At 44.9% G+C, this 15000-nt stretch overlaps 1 protein-coding gene across 2 annotated transcripts in view; it reads left to right on the top strand.

Moving 5' to 3' along the window:
• Window positions 1-15000, top strand: part of LOC109872750 (protocadherin alpha-C2) — a 34863-nt gene that overhangs the window by 6329 nt on the left and 13534 nt on the right. Inside the window, exons 1-2 of one of the 2 annotated variants that reach the window (XM_020464054.2) lie at window positions 5905-9900; window positions 14450-14508. In XM_020464054.2, the coding sequence (XP_020319643.1) occupies window positions 7369-9900; window positions 14450-14508 (2591 nt within the window). In that variant the 5' untranslated portion in view covers window positions 5905-7368. Of the gene's footprint in view, window positions 1-5904; window positions 9901-14449; window positions 14509-15000 lie in introns of those variants that run through there. The other variant, XM_020464055.2, reaches the window with a different exon arrangement.

Genomic DNA, 15000 nt, shown 5'->3' with positions numbered 1-15000 from the left:
AGCCCTCATCCTCCACATACAACACCTCTTCAGCCAGTCACATTCTGTTAAAGGTCCCCAAAGCACACACATCTCTGGGTCGCTCATCTTTTCAGTTCACTGCAGCTAGCGACTTGAACGAGCTGCAACAATCACTCAAACTGAACAGTGTTATCTCAATCTCTTCATTCAAGACTCAGTCATGGACACTCTTACTGACAGTTGTGGCTGTTTTGCGTGATGTATTGTTGTCTCTACCTTCTTGCCCTTTGTGCTGTTGTCTGTGCCCAATAATGTTTGTACCATGTTTTGTGCTGCTACCATGTTGGGTTGCTACCATGTTGTTGTCATGTTGTGATGCTACCATGCTGTGTTGTCATGTGTTGCTGTCTTGCTATGTTGTTGTTGTATAAAGGTGAAGTAAAACAAATGTGACGTGTTTCTAATCATGTCCTTGTCTTCTCTAAGATGTACAGTATGTTATGTCTTATGCATGGCTATAGCTGCCCAGGCAATAATAATCTGGTGTTTCTATCAGTCCGTCTCTGGATGGCTTGGCTGGTATGTTTCTGCTGAGGGCTGCAGGTGGCAGACCAAGCTAAGCTGAGATGTGTGTGAGCCTGCTAGCACCAGCTGTTCACTGGCGCCCTCTGTTTGTGTACTGGTGGTAGTGGAAGGTGGGATGATGGGAGTTTTCTCTGGCAGAGTCTGTTGGAGGCTTGTATTTGACCTGTCTTATTCAGCCAAGAGATGTATCCATTAGAAACCATCAGTGCTTGACATGATTTGTAGAGGTTATTTTTTTGTATGTGATGTGATGTTCCCTTTACCATCACAAAGGGAAATCAGTCAGTGTGTCAATGACCACACAGAGGAACATTTATTTTGTACTTTATTGTTGACTCAGAATATTAAGGTTACAGTGCACTCACTGTCTCTCAATCACGATATAACAGTAACTGTTGACAAAATGACATGACAGAGGATTCTCAACCACAGACAAACACAACCGTTCAAAAGTTTGGGGTCACTTAGAAATGTCCTTGTTTTTGAAAGGAAAGCACATGTTCTACTTGTCCTCTTGCACAGTTGTGCACCGGGGCTTCCCACTCCTCTTTCTATTCTGGTTAGAGCCAGTTTGCGCTGTGCTGTGAAGGGAGTAGTACACAGAGTTGTACGACATCTTCAGTTTCTTGGCAATTTCTTACCTGGAATAGCCTTAATTTCTCAGAACAAGAATAGACTGATAGGTTTCAGAAGAAAGTTATTTGTTTCTGGCCATTTTGAGTCTGTAATCGAACCCACAAATGCTGATGCTCCAGATACTCAACTAGTCTAAAGAAGGCCAGTTTTATTGCTTCTTTTATCAGAAGGATTAGCTAGGATTAGCTAACACAGCGTGCCATTGGAACACAGGAGTGATGGTTGCTGATAATGGGCCTCAGTACACCTATGTAGATAATCCATAAAAAATCAGCCGTTTCCAACTACAATAGTCATTTACAAGATTAACAATGTCTACAAAGTATTTCTGATGAATTTTATGTTATTTTAAATGGACCAAAAATTAGCTTTTCTTTCAAAAACAAGGAAAGTTCTAAGTGACCCCAAACTTTGAACGGTTGTGTATAAGTCAGGAATTTCTCACTCGTTCACATTATAAGGGCTCCCGGGTGGTGCAGCGGTCTAAGGCACTGCATCTTAGTGCTTGAGGCGTCACTACAGACACCCTGGTTCGATTCCAGGCTGTATCACAACCCGGACATGATTGGGAGTCCCGTAGGGCGGCGCACAATTGGCCCAGCGTCGTCCAGGTTTGGTCGGTGTAGGTCGTCATTGTAAATAAGAATTTGTTCTTAACTGACTTGCCTAGTTAAATAAAGGTAAAATTACCAAAAGGAAAACATTAAAATGATAGGCTAAGGCACCTCGTCATGTGTGGAAAAATAGTGTTTCTCTAGGAATTATTATGGCTTCCCATGCTCAGTGTGATATGATTAGTCACAGTTTCAGTGTGAGCATGTGAGAGTTGCTGGAGATGCTTGACCCATTTGGATCAGTGAGTCAGAGCAGAGAGAGGATACTCTGGCTGCAGCTGATGAGGAGGAGCTGTGAGGTCATCAGTCATCGCCCAGAGCCGTCTGATTACACCAGAATGCACAGAGGAGGGCAGTGAGGTCATCAGCCATCGCCCAGAGCCGTCTGATTACACCAGAATGGACAAAGGAGGGCAGTGAGGTCATCAGCCTGCTCCAACAGCTCTGGAACTGGATCAGAGTTCAAAGGGAGTAGAGTTGGGATTATCATTCATAGTTCGGGCTCCAGGACTGAAACAGGGTGTAGTAAGATGTACAGTAGACATGTTTGTGCATTGGCACAGAGACACAGACACAAATTAGCAGTCATTCTCTGACTCAAGCCTTCCTGGTTTCCATTACTATGTCATACACAACTAATTGACCTTGGAGATGATATGATGCAAGTTTCTGAAATGCAACAGTTACATTCACCTGCTGCCTCATATTCTATGAATGGCAGGATTGCTCCTTGTATAAAGTCCACCACCAGCTAGTTTTGTACTGTTCAGGTTATTGTACTAAAGACAAACCAATATCTCAAGCCATAGGAGCATGGGTAAGGGTGTAGTTGATGGCTAAGCTTCAAGTCAATTGTCACCTGCTTAATGTACATACAGTATATCATGACACAGACTTAGAAATGAATAGACCTGACTTGCTCCTCTAACATATTGAGGTGTTGGGATGGACAAGGAAGAAATCAGCAGGCACTATGAAATGTGCACAATGTTGGGAACTCATACAATACTGCAGTGAGTCATGGACACTAGAGGGCACCCACTGTCACATCTAGTCATGCTGTTTCTGTGCTCAAAAGCTTCAGCTGGAGGCAACAGCAGTCTCCGGCCGCAGCTTGAGAACAAGAGAGGAGGGAAAGGGAGAGAGAGATGGATAAATAATTGGAACGAGTGGGGGGATGGTGTCTGATAAAGGGAGGAGTAGAACGAGGAAGATGCCGTTTTGAGTGCACTTAGAAAGAGAGGGTTTGTCTTTAGTGTCCCTGTTGCAGTGGAGCCTGAGGCTGGTTGTGTGTCCACAGTTGCCCTTGCCGAGGGCACTGTTCTGCTGTGCTATGGTGGAAGCTGTCTGTCTGCTCTCTCAATTGAGTGCACCTCAGCTGAAATCCAGCACACTTACATAAGTGAGGAGGTCAGGAGAGGAGCTCAAACAAGGATCCTCAGAGAGAGATGTCTGAACAACGGTGTCCCGTCCGTGTTGGGTGTGAGGTCAGATGCCAAATAGAATGCACCACTGTCTAGGGTTCAGATGTCATCATTATGTTGTGTCAACATGAAGGGGAGTGGAGTTGTGCCATCAGCCTTTTTTTTCCACTTAGACAGACCCCTCTCCTCCTGCTCACTGTTCTGTGTCCTCCCCTGTACTAATCTTTATGTCGCTCTCTGGTCCAAATTCAAATAAGCTTTATTGACAAGAGAGGAGCTATCTAATAGTGTAAAGCAATTGATAGTAAACAGAAATAACACGTTAACAAAAGGCACAAGTTATCTCTCTCTCTCTCTCTCCATCTCTCTCTCTCTCACTCCCCATCTGTCTTTTTCTCACTTTCTTTCGCTCTCTAATACTGGCTCATACAAAGAATGTGTGTTTATAGCAGTACCTACAGCATCTCTTTTACTCACAATTTCCATATCTCTCTCACACACTGTCTATCTGTGTACTATTTTCTTCTGTCTTCCTACCCATCTGTCCATGTCACTCTCTTTGCCTCTCACCTTATCGCTCTGTCTGCGTCAGATAGCTTCTGGCTCCTGTTGATGAGAAGCAGGAGCTTCTCATCAAACGTTGTGTATGCACAAAATATGAACCAAAACATGCTTGTGACAGTTTTCACGCAAATATTGGCATTTATAAAAACTGAACTTGACGTGAGAATGTGCTTATCCTCCCGCAAACGTTGAAAAATACATGGTAGATGGAAATCATATGAGGGTGGTCTATGGAAATAGGTTGATGGACTGTGAGAGTAGCTGAGGGGTGGTTTTAAAAGCTCATGTTCCGTAATAGTTAAAAAAAATTGAAAACACGATGTATAATGTTTAAGCTACTATCTATCCAGATGAAGTGTATATCAACATGTCTAATAACATGGAGTAAATATATACGCTATTTCAAGTATGTTGTTCTTTGCGATCTGATCCGAAGCTTATAGTTTAATGATAGGCACCACAGCATATTCAGGTTCGGGAAAAAGTAAATGCAAAACGTTTGAATTCAACGACCCTTTTCCAGGTCCACAACAATTTGCAGTTGTTTTTGTCTTTCAGAAACGGTCAGATACAGCAAGGCACAAGAAAACATTCTGCCAACACCTCCAACGACATTTGATCAAGTTCACGATTGCTATTTCCTTTAGATAGCCCACTGTCTTGGCCTAATTTCAATACTTCCAAAGTATACAGCAAATCAGAACGTTATTGTCACCGTAATGGGCGTTATTCAGCCGGAGTTATCATGTTCGTTCACAATTTTACAACAGGTCTGATTTATAACGGTTAATGTGCGTATGTACGAAGTGCGCCAAGTTTCTAAATATTTTTGTGCGTGCAGTCTTTTCAGAAATGTTGTTTAAAATGGCAACGTTTACAAATGAGGCCCCAGGATATTAGAACAAAGATGTGTTCAGGGACCTGCCATTCCTGAGTCACTAGGAAGGGTTTATTGTATATTTACAGAGTGAGGCTGAGATATCCACAGCAGGAAAACCCTTCTTTGTGAGTGTAAGGTTGGGAAACTATACACATTTTCTCAGTGGAGACATTCCAGGTGTTATTTTCCCCCTTTCAGTATCCAACAAGGTAACATGGCATGATTTGTAAGGGTGCGTTGCTGGTGTGCAGCAACAGAATCTCTAGAATTGATTGGCTATGTTAGATTTGTCTATGTAAACTTTCCACTCAGTATTCCTTTGAGAGTTCAGCTCAGATATCTCGTTTCCTCTTCTTGTGATGAGGGCAGGGATGTGTCATTATGTGTGGGATGTGGGGATGTGGGGTTTGGGGATGTGGGGTTTCCCTGGCATGTGGAGAGAGGACTACGGATATGGCTGCTCAGTGAATTAGTGGTTTGCAATCCCTTGCCTACTGCTGGAATAACACCCATGTCCCAAGATCCTCTGATTCTCTGCGAATGATCTGTTTTCACTAATGCATAGACCCACCTGGGTTTAGATTGACAGGTCTATGGGCCTGTGTTGCAGATAATGGGCTTTCAAACCGGTCTCTCTCTTTCTCTCGAGCACGCATGCACACACACATTCCATCATCAAAAGTAAAGTAAACAGTGCCTTTACAAACAGTGGCTTTTGTTAACCTTACAAGCTCATAAAGTGGACAAGACAAGCAAGCCGTTCAACGGCCTGTTAGATACGGCGAAAGCTATTGATACAAATCGACTTCACCGCTCACCGCTCAGAGTCATTAACGCGAGCACTAAGTTGTGATGTATCGCATCACCTGTATTTATTTTGCTGATGTCAGCGCCCAAAGTGTCTCTCAGCAAATACATGACCTTTACAACACCATCCCTCTTGAAGTCTGGTGATCTCCTGATTTTAACCACAGAGACAAGCTTCTTACTTCTCTGTAGAAAAATAATATTTGTATTGTGTAATTTGTTGATAAGGTCTATGTATTCCATTTGTCCTTAAGGAGCAGGTTTGTGTTTGGCCATTTACCAACGTAAAAATATGACTACTTACTGAGAAGTTCCAAAATTACAGTATATTTTTATCTTTTAGTTATTTTGCCCAATGAGAAAGGAAGATATTGCATTTAACGCCATATCATTACAGTGAATTCGGCCAGTCTTATAACATGTAGAGATGTTTTAAAGACCAGACGTTTTAAAGTCTCCATTAAAAGGCATAGGTCTACCACAAGTTCCCCATTCGCCAACTCATTAGTGCAGGACTCAATCATCACTCTGAATAGACTGTAGTTTATGTCATCAGTTTCAGAGTGTCAGATGAATTTGCTCCAGTTTTGTTGATGGATGCACAGAGAGCGTCCCTCGGGCGTGCTCGACAGAATTACCCGAACTGTCTCGTGTCAAAGCTGTTACATGTAGACAATGATGAAGATGATGACAATCATGCTGATGAAGACCATGATGATGTGGGTGGGCATCATGAAGATGATGATGTGCATGATGAAGATGGTTATGGTGATGGTAAAAGTGATGGTGCTGGTAATTAGGATGATGATGAAGAAAATTAGGGGTTGCCTAGTACTGCGTGCACAGTGGTGAAACAGAGGGGAAGAGAAGTCGGGCTTATTGGAGACACCGCGGGCATTTTAGATGTGATTATTTGAGCTGACACTCTGGGGTCGAGCACTGACAGCAGCGATCCTTGTGTTAGAGAAGGTTGTGGATGTCAGGGCGATGCACGTGATCTGCTTCGGTTATGTTCCCTGCCAAAATGTGGAGGTGTTGGGTGCGCGATAGCAGAGTCGAGAGCTAATATGAGAGCCGCTTTAGGGGAAGCCGCCATGCAGCTGTTTCAATTCAAACAAAGGAGGTCAGGCAATTACAGTCCCCAGAACGTGCCTCGTTTGAGATACCTGTTGTAAAATTTGACTGCAGGGTTTTGCTTCGCAGCATGGGGTAATTGCACATTTGGTATAATGATAAAAAGGGTCTCGGGAATAATTGGTGGAGCAAGCCTGTATTATGAGCAACCACATGAATCATTTCATTTTCAACCATACAGCTGTGTAGGTTTTCCATCTCCATTTAAACGAGTGATGCATTACAGTAGTTACACAATACAATGGCACAATCACACGGTAAATGGCTGTAAATAAAACCAATCGAAAGGCAACGGATTTGCTGGGGTTGTATCCAGTCGCAGTTCCTTCTCTTAAGATGCTGAAATTCATCCAGCCAGCGGTCTTTAAGCACACGGCCCCTCCCCCCGACGCTCTGTCCAGACACCATCACACTAAGCAGTGGATTGAGAGAGAGACGGGGATACATGGATGGGGAGGGGGCGGTTGCACCATTGGGGAAGAGGAGAGAGAGAGAGAGAGGGCGATACCGAGCACCAGTGGCAGGCAAACACACCCGTCAGCCGCGTGCAGAGGAGAGAAAAAAAAGGCAGCACGGACAAAAGAAACATGGATGCATTAGAGAAGTATCCACTCAAACAGATAACGGAATGGACGTGCCGTTCTTCCTGCACCTAACGGGGAACGAATTAGCCTATTTGAATGCGGTGGTGCGAGGGGAGGTATTGCAAGCTAAAAAGGCGGAAAGCAGTATTTAATCCGTCTGCGGATCCCATGAGCTTGCAATGGCTGTTATGGGGATATGTAGCTGTATAGGAAATAATGTGGCTCTTTCTTTTGTTGTATTTTTCTTATTGTGTGGCCTTTCACTTGGACAACTACGGTACTCTATTCAGGAGGAATTAGAAAATGGAGCGGAGGTGGGGGATCTTGTGCAGGACTTGGGGTTGGATATTCGAAAGCTCTCCAATCGAAAGATAAAGGTAACCACCAGTGGAAAACGGTATGTGGATGTCAATCCCCAAAATGGGAAATTACTTGTCAATGAAAGAATCGACAGAGAGACGCTGTGTGATTTGAGCAGCACCTGTCTTATACATTTAGAGGTGCTTGTTGAAAACCCATCCGAGGTGCACAATGTCGAGGTGGAGATTGTGGATGCGAATGACAATGCGCCGCAGTTCCCTAGAGACGAGTATCAATTGGAAATTGCAGAATCGGCTTTACCAGGGTCTCGTTTCCCCATTGAGAACGCACTGGATCCGGATGTGGGATCCAATTCCGTTCGTCTGTATCGACTCAGCCCAAACGAACACTTCGCACTTGATTCCAACAAGCCCTCCCTCAATAGCAAGAACATTGAGCTCGTGCTCAAAAAGCCCCTTGACCGTGAGCTGGCGCCTTACCACCAATTCATTCTGACTGCTGCAGATGGCGGAACACCAGCAAAAACCGGTTCAGCTCTAATTAATGTGCGAGTCCTGGACACCAATGACAACGTTCCTGTATTTGACAGCTCAGTGTACAAAGTCAAATTGTTAGAAAACTCACCAAAAGACACACTGGTCATCAAATTGAACGCCACAGACCATGACGAGGGTACCAATGGGGAGGTCTATTACTCTTTCAGCAGCTACACTCCTGAGAGAGTCAGACAGATGTTCAGCATGGACAGCAACACGGGAGAGATCAGAGTGAGGAGCATTGTGGACTACGAAGAAACCAACTCTTATGAGATGTACATCCAGGCCATGGATAAAGGCCCTGGTGCTGTGGCAGCCCACTGTAAGGTGGTGGTGGAGGTGGTGGATGTGAATGACAATGTCCCAGAGATAGTCCTGTCCTCTCTCTCCAGCCCAGTGAGGGAGGATGCCCGGGCTGACACCGTGGTGGCCCTGATCAGTGTCACAGACCGGGACTCTGGTGCCAACAAACAGGTGAACCTGGAGATACCGCCGGGCCTGCCCTTCAAGATCAAGTCCTTCAGAAACTACTACACCCTGGTCACCTCCGCCTTCCTGGATCGCGAGACCACTGCTGCCTACAATGTCACCCTTAGCGCCACTGACGGCGGCACCCCACCCCTCTCCTCCCAGAAGACCATACAGGTGGATGTGGCTGATGTGAATGACAACCCGCCGCGCTTCGAGCAGACCTCCTACACGGTCTATGTGACTGAGAACAATGCCCCCGGGGCCTCGCTGTGCACCGTGAAGGCCCAGGACTCCGATGTCAACGAGAACGCACGCATCACCTACACCGTCCTCAATGACAACAACCACGGTATCCCCGTCACCTCCTATGTCTCTGTGAAGGCCGACACGGGAGAGGCATACGCCCTGCGCGCCTTTGACTACGAGTCACTCAGGGAGTTCCACTTCCAGGTCAAAGCTCAGGACGGGGGCATCCCGCCCCTCAGCCGGGTGGCCACTGTCTACATCTACATCATGGACCAGAACGACCACATTCCTGAGATTGTCAAACCTCCAGGCAACGGCACACGCTCTATAGAGACAGTGCTGAAGAATGCTGAGGCTGGCGTCCTGGTGACCAAGGTGGTGGCATACGATGCAGACGCGGGTCCCAACGCCTGGCTGATCTATGTGTTGGATCAGTCCACAGACTTGGACCTGTTCAAGGTGCATGAACACACAGGGGAGATCCGCACCACACGCAGGGTCCTGGAGGATAACTCCACCTCCTTCAGCCTGACTGTACTGGTGAGAGACCACGGCCAGCCTCCTCTCTCCTCCACCGCCACCGTCAATGTGGCCGTCATGGAGGTGCCACCCAAGGTGACCCCTGACCCCAAGAGGGTAATCCGGCCCCACAGCACCCTGCTCTTCTCCAATGTGACCCTCTACCTGATCGTGGCCCTGAGCGCCACCACCTTTGTGTTCCTGGTGACCGTGGTGGTGCTGGCCATCGTGCGCTGCCATGCCTACTGCACCCAGCCTGGTTCCTGCTCCCCCTGCTGTGTGTCCCAGAAGACCCCCCCTGATGGCGGGAGCAGCAGCACAGTAGGTGGTTCTGGGGGTGGAGGTGGTGGTGGGGGACAACCCAATAACAATGTGGCGCTGCGGAGAGACCTCAAAGTGGAGCCTCACTACATTGAGGTGCGTGGGAATGGCTCCATGACCAAGACCTACTGCTACAAGACCTGCCTGACGGCCACCTCAGGAAGCGACACCTTCATGTTCTACAACACAGGCCGGCCCATCAGCGGCACATGGGGTTCCGAGCGCTTCTTCACCGGCGGAAGTGGGTTTGTACGGAGACTGAGCATGCCCGATGCTTCATTGCAAGTCTGTCCAGAGGTGCGTCATTTTTTACCTATCAAATGATAGACAGGTCGTGCATGGCATTTCAGAAGTAGTCTCACAATCTGTCACCTCTCCAGATTACATACTAGGCTTTAATATGTATTGGTTACTGTATGTTGGTGCTGGCTGTGTTAAATGAGTGTTTTAGCATTCCGTCATACCACTGTTCTTGATTCTGTTTGTTACATGAAGGGCTTTGGATGCTCGGTAGTTCTACATTCTAGCTGAAGTTGTTCGTTGTCATATTTTTTGCTTTGTTGTCATATTCTAGTTTTGTTGTGCTGGTACGTCTTGAGACAGTGTCAGTTTTGACATGTTTCTTTGATGACTGGCCAGTGTGAGTGTTTGTGTGTCTCTTTGTTTCTCTCCCTGGTTACACAGTGTAGCTTCTTCCTCCACCCAGCTCAGTGCTCACACTGCATTAGTGTCAGATTGGAAGACTTTTTGGAGTCCTGCTGTATTTCTGATGATTCAGGGATTTGTTCTTCACTTTGATGTTGTCATCAAATATTTAGTCAGTGCAGGTCAATTTGACTCTACCTCTGGCTCATTCTCTGTCCAAGTGTGTTTGACTTCATCATATCTCACAGTGTCAGGCTTTGTGCCTGTGATATCTCCAGTTTAAATGTGGATGCACAGTATCTCTGTGTGTGAGTGCGCATGCATATATTTGTGTTTTTTCCTTCTTTAGTCTATTGGGTTAAATTGCAGTAACCCCAAAATCCTCCCAGTATTGCTCTTCCTGTCTTTTCTCTCCAGTCTGCCACATGGACTCCTCACTCAGACTTCTCTCTATTAGTCTTTTCTACTGTCTCAGCTCTCTAGACCCTCTTCCACTGCAGCACTATGCAGCCGTAGGAAAGTGTTGGCATTCATGTTCGAGCATGGCTTAGGAGTCACGGCTGAGTGCTACAGGAAATGACAAATACATTCTGCACATGTTTACCACAAGGCTGGAATGTTAAGAACTGCAACAGCAATGATGATAAACATGTTCTTTAGCAAGGAACCACTGGCTTGAGGTCTCATGGGGCTTTTGTTTAACCTCAGTAAGACTTCCAATAGGTGTAATTCATTTCCATAAGAATAACAGAGTAGAGCTCATGGAATTAACGTTCCTGAGAGTGTGTAAATGGTTATTCAGCTGCTATGTCTTTTTAAATCCTTGGACGTTCGGGTTATGTTAGCCATGTTATAATGTCTATTTATGGTTTGTTGTATTTTTGTCCCTGTTTAATTGGCGTGAACTCATGTTTACTCTAACGAGCAGACATGTGGGTTGTGTGCTCCAATGGGCTGGCTGGCGTACTCTCCGATACTCTCCTGTTTCAGCACTCTGCTCTGGGGGCTGGATAGGTTGATGGTCAAAACGTTGTCTTAACGTTGTCAGGCTGTAGATTGGAGGCCACAGTGGTTGATTTTGGATGTTTTGGTGGTTATGTTGTTGTCCTGGATGGGTCAAGACAGTCCGTCAGTCAGTCAGTCAGTGGTGTAGGAACAATAAGCAGAGGCAAGATAAGAGTGGCGGTGGAAATGAAATTAACCTCCAGCCACTGTTTCCCAGACCCACAAATTAGATTCGCTCCGAGAGGCTGTGTCTCAGAGAAGGAGATACTCCCCTCAGAATTAAACTGATTAAAACATTAATAATGTAGGCTCTTTATCTGGGGCGCCTGCTGACTCCTGAACAGGGCTGAGGCTTAAACTATTACAGTACTGGAACCTACCCACAGGTCTGATGTCTTAAGGTTCTGATGATGTTGATGTCAGTGATTATGATTTGTGTACATATCCAAAGTTCTGAAGCTCCGTTATGAACCTACATTAAACCTTGTGGAAAGCAAACTAAACTGCAGGCTTTAATTATTGAGATCAATTCAAAACACTCACGCCCACAGGGAGCAGCTTTCGGGAGAACATCAATGAACTTGAATAATGTGTGACTGCCCTAGGAGAGCCACCCTTAACCCTTTAACCCCGGTCCAACATGAGCAGGGGATGGAGGATGTGGTTGCCCTGGTGACAGAGGGGCTCTTCCTTATTGGATTATCCCAAAGCCCAGCTGCAGTCTGACTGATGAGGCAGTCATTTACCAAGGCTTACCAAGATTTATTTACATACGTGCACACACACAATCACACATACACCCAATATGATAAACTGACTCATACACAAACTCACAAATCCTCTCACAGAATAACTCACACAGACAGAAATACAGGGAATCTAAGAGTGTATCAGTGTGTCTCTCAAAGTCATTGCTTTGAGAAAGGGCTGTGTTATGCAACACCGTTTGGGTCTTTGCATGTCAAAAGAGTAAAATAACACTATTTGACGCATCAAATAAGCTTGACATTTGACACCTCAAATAACACAATTATATTATAGAATGTTGAGTGTGCGGAATTTACACGTGCAAGCCAAGCGCCACCTTTACGATCACTGTCAAGAGCTGTACAATACTGCGTTGGTAATACGGCATTATTTGTTCGACCAAATGGGAAAACGTTTGTGTGAGCATTTGAAATTAGATTAGGATCAAACGAGCAGGATCAAAAATATTTGCAAATATATTTGATACAGACGTTATCAGCAACGTCTGGGGTGTCTAGCTAGCTTTAGCGTGGTACCTAGCTAGCATCAATGCAACCAGCCTGAAAACAATGACCAGTAGTCATTTGCAGTCATTTTCATTATTCTTAGCAATGATTTAGGAATCAATGTGAGTAAGTAAGTATTAGCTAGGTAGCCACTTGTTGTTCTCCTATTGAAATAACTAACTAGCCATCTACTTAAACCTGTTGCCCAAAACTAACATTATAAGCAGCCAGCTAGCTTTATCTGGCTAGTATGGCTTGATCAGGCCGGGGTATGTGCTGTGAAGCTAGCCACAATAAGGATTACCCACATTAGTGGAATTTGCGTGTTGCCTTCAAAAAAAGTCCGTATTTGAAATTGATGCTGAAGGTTACAATGGAATAATGACATATTTAGACTAGATAATGTTAATCAAGTTTGGAATGTTGGAATGTGGAGCAATGAAATGGAGTATCAGTTTATTCGGTAACACCCACAGAACACAACTGGGAAGAGTTTACGCAAATATTAACATCATAGCTCTTATTTATTTATTTACAAGCATTTCGCTACACCCGTAATTCAATTCAAGCAATAACATCTGCTAAATATGTGTTTGTGACCAATAATAAAATTTGATTTGTTTATAATGGGACTTTGACTGTGGGAAATCACTTCCCTCATCAGCCTATTGTGCGTTTTGATATTCACATTGCGCTGCACAGCTAAGGATTGTGGGATCAGTTAAATGGGGTACAGTATCAGTCTACTCAGCACCTTTTCCACAAAGTCCTCAGAGTTATCAGGCTCCAAAACGTCCAGGTTGTATTATTTTCCTCTGGAATAGTGTTCAATACACATAGTAAGTTGACTGGTACAGTAAATGTGGCTCAAATTCAGAGTCCCGCAATAATAGCTACGATGCTAATGTTCTCTGGGTGTCACTGAGTAGACTGATACCCCATGTCGTTGATCCACAATCCATAGGTAAGGCTGTACAGTGAAATAAGTATGACCCAATGCAATTCTAAAGTCTAATACATTAAGTGTGATTTCAGATTTGTTTCAAATTAACAAATTATAATATTTTGTTGAATTTATATAAGAACATACCAACCTCGTTTAGCACGATCTATTCCATTATGTCATGATTCCACTATTTGTATTAATTTATCACTTTCATTGAGATACTTTTATTTTCAAGGTGAACCGCAAATTCCACTTTGTCTAATTCTTATTGTGGCTAGCTTCACATAGGTGGGTCCTACCAACATGAATCAAATAAGAACTGTTTTATAAATTAGGGGTATTTTGGATGATGACACCTGGCTAGATCGTTAGCTAGCTAATTATAGCTACTGAAAGAGATGATGTCGTTTTGCTGTGTTTTTGGGGAAGAACATTGTTTGCAACCATCAGCTAGCTAGCTGTTTTGTGACCTGCACAGTCCAGAGCTTGGGGAAGTGGATCTGCGCTCGTGCAGCAGCGGCAGGTGTGCGAGACAAAACTTTACCAGCATCATAGCATAGGTATTGGTGACTCGTTGGGACGCTGGAATAGGAATGATAGTGTAATCAATGTGTAATAACTACGTAAAAACCTAATGAACGTGTTCAATTTTTACGTGACAAGCGGTCATGCTCAGGTCCTGATTAGTCAACAAGTTTATTTGAGGCATCAAATAGTTTTATTTGACGTGTATCTTTTTTGACACGCAAAGACCCAAACGGCTTCCGTAGTATATGTGTGTATTTGTGTGTGTGTAATGTCAGTGGCAGACACACTGTCTTCCAGAACTGCAGTGCTCCAATCAGGATGCAGAGCTGGGTTGTGCACCATGATTAATTAATGAGACCATATCTGGCCTGGCTCTGCATGAAATCAAACTAACCTCTCTTTTTTTCCCTCCCTTCTTCTCTCTCTCCCTTCCCCCCTCTATCGCTCTCTCTCTTTCTCTCTCTCTTAGCCGAAGGCCCCAAATGCTGACTGGCGATACTCCACTTCTTTGAGGGCAGGGATGCAGAGGTAAGCACTTTACTCACTTGCCCTCTTGTGATTTCAACTCTTCTTAAAAAGATTCCCACCCCACCTCAGTTTTATCAGGGACATCACCTCTCCGGTAGGATCCCACAACTTCCATTGAGTTGGTATATAGCCCCTTGCCCCTTACCAAAACATTAACAATTGCTTGGAGGAATATTGCTACAGTATGTGACCAACATGTAGGAAATGTTACCTCCATTTTATAGCGCTTTAGGTCTGGAGTCACCATGCATGCCTGCACAACAAAGACTGAGAGGCAGCCACTCTCAGACTACTGCACTCTGCAGACAACATAACATGACTACAGACAGCTCTCAGATCAGATGAGCAACAGCTACCATCACATCTAGTGGCTCCTCAACATGTGTCTGACCCCTTCAACCCCCCCCGTTTGGGCCAGCTGTGCTCTGGCTGTCTTGTCAGCCACCCCGAAGGGGAACACACATACACACAGAGGGGCAGAGCCCTGCAGTT

This window comes from Oncorhynchus kisutch, linkage group LG28, assembly GCF_002021735.2.
Source record: "Oncorhynchus kisutch isolate 150728-3 linkage group LG28, Okis_V2, whole genome shotgun sequence".
Lineage (NCBI taxonomy): Eukaryota > Metazoa > Chordata > Actinopteri > Salmoniformes > Salmonidae > Oncorhynchus > Oncorhynchus kisutch.
The sequence above is the reverse complement of the archived record's forward strand: the minus strand, read 5'-3'. Positions and strand labels throughout refer to the sequence as shown.